The sequence below is a fragment of the Tiliqua scincoides genome, chromosome 3 (genome assembly GCF_035046505.1).
Source record: "Tiliqua scincoides isolate rTilSci1 chromosome 3, rTilSci1.hap2, whole genome shotgun sequence".
Taxonomy (NCBI): domain Eukaryota; kingdom Metazoa; phylum Chordata; class Lepidosauria; order Squamata; family Scincidae; genus Tiliqua; species Tiliqua scincoides.
The window spans coordinates 96,082,405-96,100,035 of NC_089823.1; the positions used below are offsets into that span (position 1 = coordinate 96,082,405).

General features: G+C 45.7%; 1 protein-coding gene across 5 annotated transcripts in view; it reads right to left on the minus strand.

The window, feature by feature from the left end:
• The window catches only part of ATP11A (ATPase phospholipid transporting 11A), a 148,988-nt gene extending 132,568 nt beyond the window's left edge, over nt 1-16,420 (minus strand). For all 5 annotated transcript variants that reach the window (XR_010794046.1, XM_066618991.1, XM_066618992.1 and 2 more), the window contains exon 1: nt 15,910-16,420. Coding sequence is in view for 4 of the 5 variants with exons in the window: in XM_066618991.1 (XP_066475088.1) it covers nt 15,910-15,948 (39 nt within the window). In the remaining variant the exon portion in view is untranslated. The remainder of the gene's footprint in view (nt 1-15,909) is intronic.
• Nucleotides 16,421-17,631: the final 1,211 nt, after the last annotated feature.

Below are 17,631 nucleotides of genomic sequence, written 5' to 3' on the forward strand. Positions count from 1 at the left end.
AAGGAACTTCAGCCCATAGCACCCTCTCTTCCTCATTATAGGATTTCCCACAATTTTTTTTCTCCACAAGTGGAATAAAGGAATATAGTACTCCCAAGATGCCAGTTCTTTGTTGAAGACAAAATTCTACATTTCTGTGACACAATACTACAGATATATAGAATACACGCAGCCAGTGGTGGGATTCAAATAAATTAACAACAGGTTCTATGTCCTAATGAGCAACTCAGCTTCAATTGTCTGCCACAAAGGAAGTTGAAAGACTATGGCTGAACTCCTATACTGTACAGTACACACTTTCCTGGGAGTAAGTCCCATTGAACATAATGGGACTTACTTCTGAGTAGACAGTTGTAGGATTGCACTGTAACTTTAACCCAATGTCTAAATCCAAATTGCAAGGCTGCAATTCTGTCCTCTATAGTCATACTTACAGGCCTCTGGCCACTAGTTTCCAAGGAGGATAAACATGTGGCTGAATTGCACACTTTAAATGGACATTTTTTCTTGAATTCTAAAGGCAGTTGTATAATGAAATCAGGAAGGCACCAAGAAGAGGAGGTGGGAACTGCCAGGGCTCCAGGTTACCAACCTCTGGAGACACCACAGCAGCATAGCACCTTCACATCTGCACAAACCAACTTGCTGCACTGGGCTTTGAGCTGGGCCACCTTCCTTCTCAGTGGGAACTTGGTGATTTTTACCAGAGCAGTCAATCCTCTCAAGGATCTGGTTCACTTTTAGTGGTGAACATCTGGTCAGCAAAAGTGTACTGAGCACATAGACTGACACCTCATCATCAACCAAAAGCAACAACAGCATAGTAACATCTTTACATCTCCCCTTCTTTTTTGTTCTATTACAGCATTCCTCAGCATCTGCCTCTCGCCATTTTGCATGGCCCACCTCTGGGAAGTACAACTGGAAATAACTGGAATTACTTTATCACCAGTTATTTCCATGCTAAGAGGCCAGACATGATGCAACAAACCACAGTAAGAGGCTCAGGCTACAATCCTATCCACTTTTTCCTGGTAATAAGTCCCATTGACTATAATTGAACTTACTTCTGAGTAGACATGCATAGGATTGGGCTCCCAGGGTAGATGGGAGGGCTTTTTTGAGTGCAAGAAAAGCAGAACCGAGCCTCCTACCACTGTTTGTTGCATCATATTGCTAGTCTCACTGCCAGGCAGTGGTGGTCTGGGGGAGGGGGTCCTGCCATGAGTACCACTGGGCACCACCTCAAGTACCACTGGTGGTATGAGTACTACTGGTTGAGAAATGCTGCTCTATTGCTTTTACCACCCAACCCCAAAAAGAATTCCAGTGAACTCTAAAGCTTCCCCCTTCAACTTCCAACTCTGCAATCCAATGCACGGCTACTTAGAAGCCCAAGAAGTTCAAGGGGAGTTGTTGACTTCCAGAGTTTGAGAGAGAATGGCAGCCTTGAAGGACAGTTTCACTAATGAGCAAAAAAGTATTATGAGGGGACTGTTCTTCTAGGTTGCTTTCCGACAGGCAACAGCAGATACCCATCACTCTACTCTAGTGGCGATTCTCCCACAAGTTTGAGGGCTGCTACTGACCAGGTAGTGCAAAGCAGGGGCCTGCAGTGGGTGGGGAGGCAGGTGAGGCAGAACCTCCCCACCACAGTCCTTCAAAAGTGTTGCAGTTGTGTAGGTGCCCAAGCACCCACAACCCAGCCTAAAAATGAAAATTAACAGCACATGTAACAAGCCTTGCAAATTTTGAGGTTCACCCTGATCACAAGTTCTTCCCAGTGCTTCTCCAGTTCTTCTTCATTAGGTGATAAGACCTAAACCCAATTTGCAAACTTGTTCAAAAAATCTTCAATTTCTAGTCAGCCTGCCATTTCACTTGCGGGGGGGGGGGGGGGGGATAGAGAATAACCTAAAGGAACTTTTCTGCTAGAGAAGGAAAAATGCTAACTGTACCATCCTCAGCACACTTACCTGGGAATAGCAGCCCAATCCTATGCAAGCCTACACAGGAGTAAATCACATTATATAGTCAATTGGGCTTGCTTCCAAGGTGTGAGTAGGATTGCAGCCTAAGGGCTATTCAACTTTCCAGAGCCAATGCAGCCACATTGCAGTCCGGAGGTAAGGGAACAAACATTCCCTTGTCACAAGGAGACCTCTAGGACTTGGTGCTGGGAAGTTACAGTTAAGAGGACTTAGGACCCAATCCTATCCAATTTTCCAGTGCCAGTGCAGCTGTACCAATAGCGCATGCACTGCATCCTGTGGTGGGGGGCAGGGAACATTTGTTCCCTTACCTCAGGGCTGCATTGTGACTGCACAGGTGGTAGAAGAAAGCCTCACTGAGCACAATAGGACTTACTTCTGAGTAGACATGCATAGGATTGTGCCCTCAGGCTGCAATCCTACTTCCACTTTCCTGAGAATAAGCCCCATTGGCTATAATGAGATTTACTTCTGAGTAGATATGCATAGGATTCTGCTCAAAGGCTGCAATCCTATCCACACTTTCCTGGGAGTAAGACCCATTGAACACAATAGGACTTACTTCTGAGAAGAACGGCATAGGATTGTACCCTTAATGAAGTAATGTTTTGTGCCACATTCCTGCCTTTTTTTAACCTGAGGAATTTCAGCTGCGGGAGCATCTATCAGCACCTATCAGCATCTATCAGCACAGAAGTGGGAGCACCTCTGTGTGTCTGATAGTGTATTATACAATACAATAAAAGACACTCTTTCTCTCGATACCGAGCTAAACAAACGCATCGGTAAAGCAGCTACCACGTTTTCCAGACTCACAAAGAGAGTCTGGTCCAACAAGAAGCTGACGGAACATATCAAGATCCAGGTCTACAGAGCTTGTGTCCTGAGTACACTTCTGTACTGCAGCGAGTCATGGACTCTCCGCTCACAACAGGAGAGGAAACTGAACGCTTTCCACATGCGCTGCCTCCGACGCATCCTCGGCATCACCTGGCAGGACAAAGTTCCAAACAACACAGTCCTGGAACGTGCTGGAATCCCTAGCATGTATGCACTGCTGAAACAGAGACGCCTGCATTGGCTCGGTCATGTCATGAGAATGGATGATGGCCAGATCCCAAAGGATCTCCTCTATGGTGAACTCGTGCAAGGAAAGCGCCCTACAGGTAGACCACAGCTGTGATACAAGGACATCTGCAAGAGGGATCTGAAGGCCTTAGGAATGGACCTCAACAAGTGGGAAACCCTGGCCTCTGAGCGGCCCACTTGGGGGCAGGCTGTGCAGCATGGCCTTTCCCAGTTTGAAGAGACACTTTGCCAACAGACTGAGGCTAAGAGGCAAAGAAGGAAGGCCCATAGCCAGGGAGACAGACCAGGGACAGACTGCACTTGCTCCCGGTGTGGAAGGGATTGTCACTCCCGAATCGGCCTTTTCAGCCACACTAGACGCTGTTCCAGAACCACCTTTCAGAGCGCAATACCATAGTCTTTCCAGACTGAAGGTTGCCAATACCAATACAATGTGTAACAACACGTTGTATTGCAATGAAAAGATCCCAGGCACAAAACTGCATTCCCAAACCCCAAGGATGAAAACCAACCCCATGGTGCAGTCCTGTGCTTGTGGGAAGTAAGGGCACAATCCCTATGCCTGTCTACTCAGAAGTAAGTTCCATTATAGTCAACAGAGCTTACTGCAGCATGAGAGCCCAAGCCTATGCATGTCTACTCATTATAAAGTCTCATTATAGCCAAAGGGGCTTACTCACAGGAAAGTGTGGCTAGGAGTGCAGCCTTTAAGCACAATCCTATGCATGTCTACTCAGGAGTAAGTCATTATAGCCAAAGGGACTTACTCCCAGGAAAGTGTGGATAGGATCGCAGCCTCAGTGAGGATGAGATGCTTCCTTCTTCGCCTTCTGATTGACAGTGTCTACTCAGAGGTAAGTCCCACTGTATTCAATGGGGCTTACTCCCAGGAAAGTGTGGCAAACTCAGAGACTAGGATGAGATGCTTCCTTCCTTTGCCTTGGCAGTGGCTGCAATCCTAACCACACCTTCCTGAGAGTAAGCCCCATTGAACAAAATAGGAGTTACTTCTGAGTAGACCTCGTTACGATTGTGCTCAGTGCCTACCCAGAGGTAAGTTCCATTGTGTGTCCATGGACGTGCGGCGGGGGGGCAGGGGGCTTGCCCTCGGGGGAGGCGGGGGCTCTTTGGGCGGGAGCTGCTCTGGCGCCGCCCTCTTCGTCCCGCCCGCGCCCCCGACCCACCAGGAGAGCTGAGCCCAAGGAGCCTCCAGGTGCAGGAACAGTCTACTCGCCAGTCGGCCAGCTTGGCCCAGGAGGGGAGGTGCGGGGTGGGCAGCTGGGCTGCTTCTCTTGCCCTCGTCAGCAGGCTGCATCTGCGGGCACGCCGGCTGTTTGCGCCCTTTTGCAGGAGCTGCGAAAGCGAGCTCGCAAGGGCTGGTGAGCGGAAGCCGCATCGCGGGAGACTCCAGTTGGCCGCATCCGGCTCGCCCCTTCAGCCCCAGCAGCCTCGGCACCCGCTGGGAGCGACCCCCTTTCCCCCAGGACGGGTTGGCCCCGCACGGCTGCTGCCCCCAGGAGGGTAAGCCCTGACATTTCAAGGTGCAAGCTCCCTGGCCAGCAAACAGTTCTTAGAACCAACAGCTGGATTAGGTAGGGGTTCTATAGAATAGGTGAGAACCTACTGAATCCCACCACTGCACGCAGCCATTAGTAACACAGTTACTAATTAATTCTTAAAAGGAATAAAGAACAAAATTCCCAGCAGTAATGGGAACAGCAAACACAAAGCAGCACTTCACTCAAAATTACAGTTATCTTGGCAAACTATAAAACCAAAGAAAGTAGAGCACTTCAAAAGTCATGAACTTGTCAAGTGTCTGCTACTGCCCAGAACCAAAGCAGTCAGTCTGAACTGAGGAGCCAGCTGCCCTACGCAACACAACAGGCAATTGCCAAGGGCTGCAAAATGTTTAGTGACCATTTAATGCTGGAATCATTGCATGCTGCAAGGGACAGATTTTCAAGATCTCCTGAAACCAAAAAAACAAACAAAAAAACCTTCACATTTATGCTGCTCCACATCCACTGTACAATAGCTAGCTAGCTAGCTACAGCCAGAATCATGCAAATACAGTGGATTTTAAAATGTTAAAACAAATCAAAATGACTTTTAACTCATCAGAAAGCTAGCTTTCAAAAGCATACTGTTATGGCAGAAACTGGATAGAAGAGGATTTTTTTTCAGAGATAAAGTTCAATTTAAAAAAAAAAAAATCCAGATATTCACAGTGAACTCTGCAATACTCCATAGAAGCCCATTCTGCAGAAGAATGCTACAGACAAAAGGGCCTGATCCTATACTCAAAATATGCCTGAGAATCTCCATATATACTGGTGCAATAACAGGCCCACCAGGGTTGGATTGCTGTGACATCCTTGTCATGTTATGCCCTGTTGTCCTTGAGGAATATTCCTATGGTTGGCAATGGTATCTGTTGCTATGTTTCTCATTCCTAGGGGCATGCACTTGGCAATGAAAGATCACTGGCCCTGTGCCTGATCCTGCCCCCCCCCCCCCACTCAGTTCACTCTAGTGGCACTTCTCTGGCTGCCAGCCCTGGGGCTGGGTAGACTCAGCAATTGACTTCTTGGACATCAAAGCAAGAACGCTGCGCTGATGATATCACAACACTGCTCTGTTGGTGATGGGCTGAGTCAGGTTATGGATGCTGTCAGTACTACTAGGAAGGACTATGCCAGCATGATTGGGTGGGCTGCACTGGCACAGCATTGCCTGGACAGGCCTACAATATAGACATTATTACACTGGCATCAGTGTGCCATTGGTGCAGGGCTGAAAATTAATGATCAGGAATTACTCCCAGCAACTCCTAGTTATACAGTAATATTCTCCAAGTCAACTATACAATTTTGCACATTTTCCAAATGCTTGTTTTTGGAAATAGGAATAGGAAGCCATTTGATTAGGAAGCAAATGCAGAAGGAATTGTGAAATGTTCTAGGCAGGTAGCTTCTCAAACCCTTTTCTCAAGATGATTTACTCAGGTACTTGAGAGTGGACTGGTAAGATTTTTTTTATCTATAAGGCTGTTTGAGTACTGTACTGTTCATTTAAGTACTGGCACTTAAGGAGTGCTACCAAGGGTCTTTCCAGTCTCAAAAAACTTTCAAACTCATCCATGAAAGAACAAAAAAGAAGTTTTCACTCAAGACCTGAAAAACCAAACACCCTCTACAGCTGTGTTTCCTTGTGCTGAATATTCAGTACTCCAGATCAGTGTTTCGCAAACTGTGGGTCGGGATCTACTAGGTGGGTACCCATTCATTTCAATATTTTATTTTTAATAATATACTATTATTATATTTAATAATATATTAAAAATATATTAAGACCTGATGCTACCATGATATGTGACTGCATTTGGGAAAACGTTACAGAGCTGTACTTTTAATAAGCTACTACGTGTGTTCTTTTAACAATGATAGTAAATGGGACTTACTCCTGGGTAAGGGTGGGTAGGATTGCAGCCTAGGATTGTTAAAAATTTCTTGATGATGTCACTTCCGGTGGGTCCTGACAGATTCTCATTCTAAAAAGTGGGTCCCAATGCTAAATGTGTGAGAACCACTGCTATATAGGATAGGAAAACTTTACAAAACCAAGAAGTATGTGTGAACCGGACTCCTACTAAAAATCCTTTTTTCCTTTAAAATCAGGATTTACATTTGTTTTGGTTTTAAAATCAAGTACTGTACAGTGAACCCATGATTTAACAAACTAAATGGTAGGAAGTGGTAACTGTTAGTGCTGAAAGTCTGTTAAATCCAGATACTCCTTTCCCCTCATTAGTTCATTACACTCCTACCATGAAAAGCTCCTTCAATACTGTCACTCTGCTACACTCTCAATCAGGGTCCTCTAGGAATGGAGACAAGACCCTGGTGAAGAGCAACACTGCCACACTGGTGGAGCTCTCTGACATAGGTAAGTGTCAGAAGGACATAAGACATACCTACTTGCTAGGTTTCCTTCAACACTAATGCTGCCCCTCTTGCTCTCAATTCCACACTCAACCAGGGAACCCTTGGAATGTGTTTCTTTATTCCCCGGTCACTCTTCATTCTACAGCGGCTTCATCGAAAGTAGAGTGCCAGTGTTGAGGGCAAACTGGAAGAGGGGAGAGAGTTCAGGTCAGGCACTCTCTAAGGAAGGGGTTTAATGGACCCCTGGAAATTAAACCAGGGGTATGTAATTCTGGAAAATACATACAGTGAAGCAACTGACACTCAGTTTATCCTTCTATTTTTCTATAAAATAATATAATCTTCCACATTGTAATAGTTCTCATTGCTCTTATGATATAAAGTTAGCATGCTTACAACACCTCTTAGAAGATGTTCTCTCTCCCCCCAAATTTCAGACTGAGCGCACCCACCATTCACACATAATCATTCACTTGGTCCATTGAGGCAGACAAGTATGTGCTACCAACCATCTGTGGCACACAGGAGCTCATTTCTTATAAATTCGGCTATGTGCAGGTTATGCAATTGAACATCACTGCTTTCTTTCACAGGACTGGACAAGTCCTAAAATGAAAGCCCTAGCAAGTTTTGCAAATGTATATAAAAACAGAGAATCTATTTATTTCGTTGGTCTGAGTTTCATAAAAGAGCTAGTCACTAGGTGAGAAGGAGAAACCACAGATAGTAGTGAAACCTACACTTATTGTGATGCAGCAAGACATTTTGAGGTACTACTTGGAGAGGCTTCAAACAAAGAGATGAGTCTTCAGCATGGTGCTAATGGGAAGTAGACAGTGAGAACTCTAGATTCATATCTGCTAGAACAAAGGTTCTCAAACTTTTAGTACCAAGACCCACTTTTCAGAATGTGAATCTGTCAGGACCCACCAGAAGTGATGTCATGACCAGAAGTGACATCATCAAGCTGGAAGAGTTTTAACAATCCTAGGCTGCAATCCTACCTACTCTTACCCAGGAGTAAGCCCCATTTACTATCATTGTTAAAAACATATATATAGTAGTCTGTTAAAAGTACAGATCTGTAACATTTCCTCAAATGTAGTCACATACATGGTAGTATCAAAACTATTAAAAATAAAATACTGAAATGAATGGGGACCCACCTGAAATCAGCTCACAACCCACCTAGTGAGTTCCAATCCACAGTTTGAGAAACACTGCACCAGTGGAATGCACGAGGAGGTGACAGCAAGAACAGTAACAGGAAGCGGAGTCTAACATTCTCATTATCTCCTTCTTCTGCTGTTAGTTTCCTGTTAGCCTTCTCGCTGTCATCTCCTCTTAGCTACAAATCTAGAGTTCTTGCTGTCTACTTCCTTTTCTGAAAAAGGTTCCTCTGTTGTCCACTTCCTGTTAGTGTTGCTTTTCAAACAAAGCATTCGCAAACAAAGAAAGGCGAGTCATGAGTGCGACAGTGTAGTTACTCCCAAACTGTGGGTCCACGGCCCACCAGTGGGTCATGACCCAATTTTCGGTGGGTCACAAAACTGACAAGGCAGATTAAGCTATGTGCCTCAAGGGTTAAATAACCTGTTACTTGTGGGGAGCACTGCTGTCCAATCACCATTATGCCCACAGAGTCTTGAGTAGCTGGTAAAATGAAATTTTTTGTTGTTGGTCCTGATGCTAAAATGTTTAGGAATCACTAAAGGGAATTTGAAGGACTAGAGGGAATTTGAAGGAACACAGAGGAAATTTGAGAACTGTGAGTAACGGAAACTGAGTCCGCGTATACAGGGAGGGTGTACTTCAAGTTACTCACTGGCTTTAGAAATCACATTTTAAGATCTTCACAGTTCTCTTTCTTGTGCACCCACCATTCACATGTAGCAGTAGGAATGGATACAAGGTGGGGGGCACTATAGTTGTTTAAATTGTATTTATATTGTTTTCTAGGACATGGGCTTTTGATGAGCTGATGTAATTCACTCAAATGTTGGAGCCCTGTAATGAGCAGTTATTGGTGAAGGAAAGATGACACTTGCTGCTTTTAAATGTGACTAGTGAAGTACAGTCCATCTACTGGTCGATATTTGATTTCTGACACAGAAATTGATGGAAGCCATACACAATTTCCTACCCAGTGTCATTGTAATGGATCTTTAGATATTTCTTTCCACTGATACTTGTTTCCCAACCATAAGAAAGTTACAGCTGCACTTGCTACACTTGCTTTCCCAACTGCAAAATTTTGTATTGCATCTTTTCTGGGGTGGGAATAAGCTCGTCTTTTTTTTTCTCCTTAAGGTTTCAAGAGCACAATATTATTCACAATAATAAACACATACAACATGCAATGTTGCTGAAACTTAAATTTTTGAACATGCTTGACACACAAAACAGCTGCATGTTGGACACACGTTTATTTTGGCAGGTAAGAAAATTGTCAACACACTTGTTCCCATGAATCTGTAAAGCATTCAAAGTATTCAACCCTGCATTTCTGCTTTATCCACATGTATACCAGAGGGGCGATCAACTGTAAGTGTAGACTTAAAGCTCATACTAACAGCAGTTTCTGAACTATCAGAGGTACTTGAAACATGAAAAGGTAAAGTGGTCCCTGCAGAGCTGTATGGACTTAAAGCAGAGGACATCAGGTTCTGCAGTGCGGAATAAGTGAATGTCACTTTACAAGAGGATACACAGCTGCTCCATTCTAAATTCTTTCTCATGTACTGTACAGAGCAGTTACAGAGTGGCTACCACCTCTTGCTAGCCTCTTCTGATTATTATTATTGGTAGTAGTAGTAACAATATTTATATACCACTTTTTCAATAAAGACATCCACAAAGCAGTTTGGGTCTTGAACCTACAAACACAACTGTGTGGAAAGGCTAGCAGGGTGAATCAGCCCACAGTTTGTATTATTCTGAAGATACACTACTAAAATTTACCCATATCTGTATTTTTCTAAATTTACTTGATCCATCATCATTACATTCTCCATTTTCTCTTCTGAAACTCTCCATTATTAAGTATATCCATAGGTCTGATCTTGTTACTAGATTCATTTTGACAGAAAATTTCATTGTCTTCAGGGATTATCATTTTTCAGCATGACATATATTGAAGATTAGTATGCATGAGTATGCTCCTTTCACCACTCAGCTAAAAATAAAGGCACAATATTTTACTTTTAATATCTTCCTACATGAAGTTACAGCCCTTACCACTTTACCTTGTCAGCAGTCAGTGGCGTCACTAGAGTTCGCGTCACCTGGTGCGGGAGGCCAAAGCGTCACCCCCATGCAGTGGGCAGGGCAACACTCCAGGGCGGGGCAACCGATGATCTACCATCGCCCCATCCCCACTGGTTTTTTGGCTCTACCTTTTGACAGAATAAAGATATTTCAACGCAGTTTGTTTCATTGCATACTGAATGAAATTACACGTTGATTGATATATAACATGATGATATTTTTACAAACTGTGATTTTAGTGATTTTGGTCATTAGTGGCATCACCTCCCCCCAGGGTGTCAACTTCTCTCTATCTATCCCAGGCATATTATATGTCTCCATCATATCCCCCCTCAGGCATCTCCTTTCTAGATTGAATAATTCCAAATTTTGTAACCTTTCCTCATTAAGGGAAGTGTCCTAGTCCACTACTTATTTTGGTTGCTCTCTTCTGGACCTTTTCCAGTTCCAAAATACCTTCTCTGAGAAGTGGCAACCAGAACTGGACACAATACTCCAGATGTGGCCTTACTGTTGATTTGTACAATGGCATAATAATATTGGCCAATTTATTTTCAATCCTTTTTAAATGACCTTAAGCATGGAGTTGGCCTTCTTTACAGCCACCACATACTGAGACAACACTTTTCTCGATGACAGCCAGCATAGTACAAGCTAGAGCACTCCAGAGATACCAGGAAAACCTGCTTTCAAGTCCCTATTCAGTCATGAAATTCACTGGATGAACTTAGGCTAGTCAGTCTCTCCATTTAACTTACCTCAAAGGGATGCTGCATCTAATAGGAATAAATCTATGTGTGCTGCTCCAAGCTCCTTGGAGGAAGCTTGGGATGCAAGTGCAATAACTAGATCACACATAAATAAAGCTACTCTGTTGTTGAGCAGTAGTGCTATGTTCTTATGAATGAAAAAAGTTCAAAAATTAGATTTAGCACCAAATATAATCATAGAACCCAAAAAAGTGTGCTTTGTAATAAAACCTTAATAGTATTAGCCCCCAAACCAAACCAACCTACAGCAAGCATATACTCACTGCTACCTTTCTACGTTGGCAAAAGTTTACTGCTTAATAATATATTCCTGTTTTGTTTTATATACTTCTGGATGATGTATACGGCTTGTGTACAAATGATCAAATTTCATGAACATTTCTCAATATATTTTCCCCATATGAATGTTTCATTTTTACCTAATTTAGGCATACTGTGTTTGTCCATATTTTTTCCTCCAGATCCACTCCTGTCTCTTTCCTCCCTCTGTCTATTTTCCCCACTGTCTATTTTAAACTATAATTTCATTGGGGGCAGGGACCTATCTATTTTTTGCCCATGTATCTTTGTAAGTCGCCATGTACTGTACAACGACAGCACTGGATAAATGATCTATCACTTAAGTACACTATGTTATCCCAATCTCTGCTTCATTGCATTCTAAGGTTCATTTTGCTGGATGTCAATATGCCTTACTTCTTCACAAATTTCTTTTAAATTTAACATGTACAATTTCAAAGCTGTGAACAAGTAGTAGCGGACCGCCCTAGCACCAAGCCCCTATACAAAGACCTGCGATGGCGCCCTCCCTGCAGGATGCCGCTTCCCCCCATGCACATATCCGCCCCTGCCACTTATCTGGAGCATGCGGAGCATCGAGCAACTCCAGGACGCATCGGGAAAACCTCCTGAAGCTTCCCCGACACGTTAAACTGTGCTTCTGGCAAACTGGAAACAGCTTCCAACCACATCGGGAGCCTCAGTGAGGCTTTTACATGGTCCTAGAGGCACGCAAGGCTCCACACCTGGGGCATTTCCCCCTTTCGTTCAATAGCAGGTCTGCCACTCTGAACAAGTTGTTTGTGAAATAAACATATTTCACCGGCTCTTACCTAGACCATTTGAACAACTTCAAAACACAGTGTGTTTATTCAAGTACTTGATAGGGTTGAATGGTGTGCAAATTTCTTTTGAAATTTAACTGCCTAAGTTTGCACACAAAGTCAAAGTTGGTTAGTTGGTGGCTGGCACTTTGTTATTGAGAGTACAATAATAATTTCCTTAATGCACAAAAAAAAAATATTACAAAACAACAGTTCAAGGGCAGGAGTTAAGCTGAGGTTCTGGAACAGTTCACCATCACAAAAACACCAAACAGCCGGCTTCCTACAGTGGAAACCAAGATGTCCTCCTACCACCTGCACACTTGTCAGATGAATAAACCTGGAAAGGATATGTAGTAAGGCTGGATAACACACTGGGAGGCTGCTAAACAAACAACACTGCCTGTTTTCAACATTTTGCGCCTTCTTTGCTTTCCGAGTTCTGCTTCTTTAAGCTAAAAGAAGGGGACAGTGAATGGCTTGCACAACGCAAGCAGGCACAAACAAGAAAAGAAACCACAGGGATTGCTCCTTCTTTTGCAAAGGCAAGGGAAAATGAGTATTTGTGAGTAATTAGTTGAAGGGGCATTGATTCTAACATATGGGTTCAGTTTGTGGCCTTACGAAAGTTGCTGGTGTCTCTACTTCACTGGCATAAAATGCAAGCAGCATAAAATGCCATTTGCTGACTGATAGTGGCTCTGCAGAGTTCAGGGTAGTGATTTTTTTCCCAGCCCTACCTAGAGATACCAGAAATTGAACCTGGGACTTTCTGCAGGCAAAATCAACATACCACTTAGCTATGGTCCCATTCCCTTCCCCAAGTACTCATTTAATACTTGTACTAGTGTGCATTCTGTAGAACGGATGTGGCAGCAACATCTGTGTAGGAGGGGGGGATCAAAGGAACAATTTGGAATTTGAGGTTCTAGCCATGCTTCTACTTTGTATCTTTGCAAGTCACTTGTTTCCATCTAGTCCAGCATTCGGTTTCCAACAATAGCCTGTGATGCTAACAAGCAGGGAACAAGGGCAACAGTGTTCCTGTTTATCCCCAGCACCTGGTATTCAAATGTACTGTATACTCCCTCCGAACAAGAACTTTCCATGAAACTACCATGGTTGATAGAAGGAACCTCAGCAGCTAAAATTGGAGCGAGGCAGGTAGAATAACTTGGGTGGATTAAGACAAAACATGACACAACAGCTTGGCAGAATGAGTACAATGCAAGGAACCTGGAACTCCAGTACACAAGCCAGTTCAGACAAAGCTCTACTTCCCTTGCCTTTAAAAGGACCAAAAGCACCATCCCAAGAGTTTCTGTACCAGGAAACATTATGTTATGGTAAAGCAACAGTTGCATATTTAGAACAAAGTGTACCAAAATCTAAAGCATGTATCCTATGCATGCTTACTTGAGAATAAGTCCCAGTGAGCTTAGTGGGACATACTCTTAATTTAACGCTGATATGGATCTGGTTGAAAGTAGTGCAGCCTAACATGCCAGTGAAAGGATTTTGGATTGGCATCTATGCCAGCTCCAATCCAAGAATGCTCTCTTGCAGTTTAGTCCATGGACCAGTTTTCTTATGCTCAAGGCTGTCTGAAAGCCCTGACTGCACAGAGGTGCTCAACCAGCAGTTTATAGTATTGGGTGCAGAACTCAGTTTCCTCAAGAACCTCAGATTTTGTTTTTTTGAAAGACAGCATTAATTCCCAGTCCCTCTGCCAAGATTCTTATTAGCACATGAGCAATGCTTTTAACCTGCTGAAAACTCAGAAGCTACAGAGGTGCCTGAGCAACATCTCTAATGATTAAAGGCTGCGCTTTTGCAGCCCATATAGATCCTTGCCAAACCCAAGAACAGCAAAGTCAGAATAAATACTCAATATAGCAACAATGGCAGATTGATGTACAGTTAAGACAATGAAGCAAATCTGCATCACTGTCTTAATTTATAGAGGTCATATAATTAACTTTTTCTTGGCACAGTATTTCAAATGGTTAGGACTAAGCACAGTACATACACTTCTACTTAGAGTAAGGGGTAGAATCACAATGAAACACAGAAATGTCCAGGATCTTTCCCAACATGCTGGATTATAGCTTATGATGGCCTACCCAATTACTGTAGCTAAAAATAATTAAACAAATATAATGTTTCACATTGCAATAGCATGCTTGCAATAATAAATACTGTTAATTAAATGCTTGGGAAAACAGATTCAACTAACCAATGGTTGCTTTCTAGAGACAATAATGTGTAACTATGCCTCAAGGGCTTTTTTTCTGATCTCAGTGCAAATCATGAGACTTAAACTCATTACATCACATACTGGAAGCTTCAAGAAGAAGGGGCACTTGTAAGCAGTATCTAAATAGACTCCAGAGTCTTATTTCATATACTGTGCAAGCATCATAATGTGCAGATCTGTCAATCTGTTTATAGTATGCTTTTCCTACACATTACTACAAGACTTCCTATCTCAATAGCTGTGAAAAAGGCATGACATATGCAGGATGGAATGCAGATTAGCACACCAGTTCTAGAGTGCTTGTGTATAAGCAAGTCTTATTAGCTTTCAAAGGAATTAATTTTTCCTCTTTGTGTACCTAAGGATACAGCTTTATATGCCAATCAAAATATAGCATATTTAATTGGAACTAGATTCCACTACCTTAATCTCCAGGCACACCTTCATGGAAGCAAGCTCCACTGAAGTCAAAGGGGCTTCAATCCATCTGAAATCATCTGTTGCTGCCTTTCAGTGACAACTGCTGAGACTGCGTCCTTAATTAAATTTTAAGGTGTTTTGGAAAGCACTGGCAGCGCATGACAATTAATTTTGACAGCTGCTAGACTATTAGTGTCCCAAGCCTACAGAACAGAGACCAAACTATATGCTGAAGTGAATGGTTACATGATCTTCCTTGCCAGCCAGAAGTGGCAGCCACAGCTATTTGGTCACTTGCAAGTATCTGTCATCCACCAGTTGCCAAGAGCATTAACCAAAGGAAGCCCACGGTCAGCCACAGCAGGAAGAAAAGATCAAGAAGTAGGAAAAGAAATGCTGTTCACTCCTATGCGAGGTTACCCCATGCAAACCTTTCTTAGAAGTAAGCTCCAATAGACGAGAATGGGATTGGGCTACTACACAATTGTGATCCTAAACCCTTGTACTGAATATAAGTCCCACTTAAAGGAGATCCCATTACGCTTGAGTAAACATGACCAGACTGTAAAGCTGGGGCATTAAACGAAGCACATCCCACGGGCATCCAAGTAAATATGCTTAGAATGGTGTGTGGGGCTTTGCTGTTAGAGCCCAATCCTATGCATGTCTACTCAGAAGTAGCTCCCACGATCGTCAGCGGGGCTTAGTCCCAGGAGAGTATGGCTGGATCGGCCCTTAGTTGAGCCCACTTCCTGGGAAGTAAAGGCAGCGAGATCCGCAGGGGACTGGCTGAGCGTCAGAGGCTGCGTGTCCCTGCCTCCGAAACTCCGGGGAAGAGCACGGAAGGGCAGGGGGCTTCTCTGCCAGAGCACGGCTCCGCTCTCTGGCTGGGAGGGGCTGCCCCGACCTCCGGGAGGCGCGGATCCTCCGGGGCCACCGCTCGGGGCGCGCAGCAGCTCAGAGCCCGGACTTGCAGCGCGCGCTGGGCTGGGCGCAAAGCAGAGCCCCAGCCGGTGGGGGAAGCAGGCAGCGAGCGCAGCCTCGCCGGGGGCGCCGGCTACTTACGTATCTGTTAACCAGGCTCCGGAGGCGGCTGCAGTCCATGGCCGGGCTGCTCAGGCGGCTCTCAGGCTCCCCCTGCGCCGCCGGCTCCAGCCGGGGGAGCGTCTTCCTGCCTCGGCCGGGTCGCGCTCCTGCTTGCTACATCCACCTCATGGCAGCCGTGCACGCATTCCTGCCCTGCCCTGCCCTGACCTGCCGCGGATTCCTGGCGGCCGGGCGAGTCTCGCCTCTCGCTTCCGCTCAGTCATGCGTGCGCCGGGCTGGGGCGCCCGCGCTGCCTCCCCATGTGCGCCCGGCCGGGGTCCCTCAGCCTCCACAGGCGGCCGCAGCGCGCTCCTGGCCGCCGCTGGACGGGGAGGGAGGGAGGGAGGGAGGGAGGCAGGCGGCAACCCAGGCAACTTCGGGCAGGCGGCTGGAGCGAGCCTGGCCGCTCCCCTCCCGCTGCTGCTGCAGGAAACTTCCCGCTCGCCGCCTGCCCGCAAGCCTGGCTGGAGACTCCGCAGGTCCCTCAGGCTCGCTCTTTGATCTTTCGCTGCTTGCCAGTCCGCTCACGTCATATGGAGCGGGCGAGCATGCGCGCTCAGCCGCCCCTCCGGTACAGCAACACACCCCTTTCCCCCCGCGCACACGGTGCCTTCGCCGCTGAGCGAGCCCTGCGCAGCACTCCGCTCCGCACAAGTGGCCAGCCCGGCGGGAAGGGAGGATCTACTGCACGCCCACCGTTGCCTCACTTACACACTTTCCTGCGAGTAAGCCCCATGGGCTACAGTGGGACCGACTTCTGAGTAGACAGGCATAGGATTGGGCTTTCAGGCTGCAATCCTATCCACACTTTCCTGGGAGTAAGCCCCATTGACTCTAATGGGACCTACTTCTGAGTAGACATGCAGAGGATTGGGCTTTCAGGCTGCAAACCTAGCCACACTTTCCTGGGAGTAAGCCCCATTGACTCTAATGGGACCTACTTCTGAGTAGACATGCAGAGGATTGGGCTCTGAGAGCTCTCCAGATTGAGAGAGACAGGATGTTTGGAAGGAGAGGGGTAAGCGGGCGACCTTCAGAACGGCCTGTGCCCCATATCTGCGTTTCTTCCAAGAGAGAACTTCTAACACTTACAACAGTTTTGCACCGCGGTTCTTCCTGGTGCGCTTCCTGGGGAAGCTTTTGCTGAGGGAGGGGGGGGGTCTTGAAATTACAGCAGGAATGGGATCCGAGGGCAGGATGTCGAATTTGGAAGGCGCCGCTTGCAGGCGCAGCTTTGTCCAACCGAAAAGGCACCCAGCATCCCACTGTCTTCCGACTGTTTGTGGCAACCCCACGCTCTTGTGCCTGCCCTGTGAGACTCATGATCTCCACCACGACTCTTTCGGGAGGCGACAAGCGAAAGACCCAAGACTGGAGAAGGGCTTTCATTGTTGCCAGCCTGAGAATGTGCTAAGGGAGGAGGCGTGCAGGGCACTCGGGAAGAGGCGGCCAGGCTAGGATCTGGCTGGCCGCTTTTTCCTGGGATCCTCCGCCCCTCCCTGCTGCACAGATGCTAGGTGACGGCTGCCTAGGACGCAGCTGGAGAGAGCATCATTGGGGGGACAACCGCCCTGGGGACAGAGGCAGGAGATGTTGCTGGGAGCTCCAGAGAACGGCTCCAGGTCGATGATCTGCTCAGAGAAAGCAGAGGCAAGTTGATACCCAGTACACTTTCAGTACTGGGACCAACTTCTGATGCTG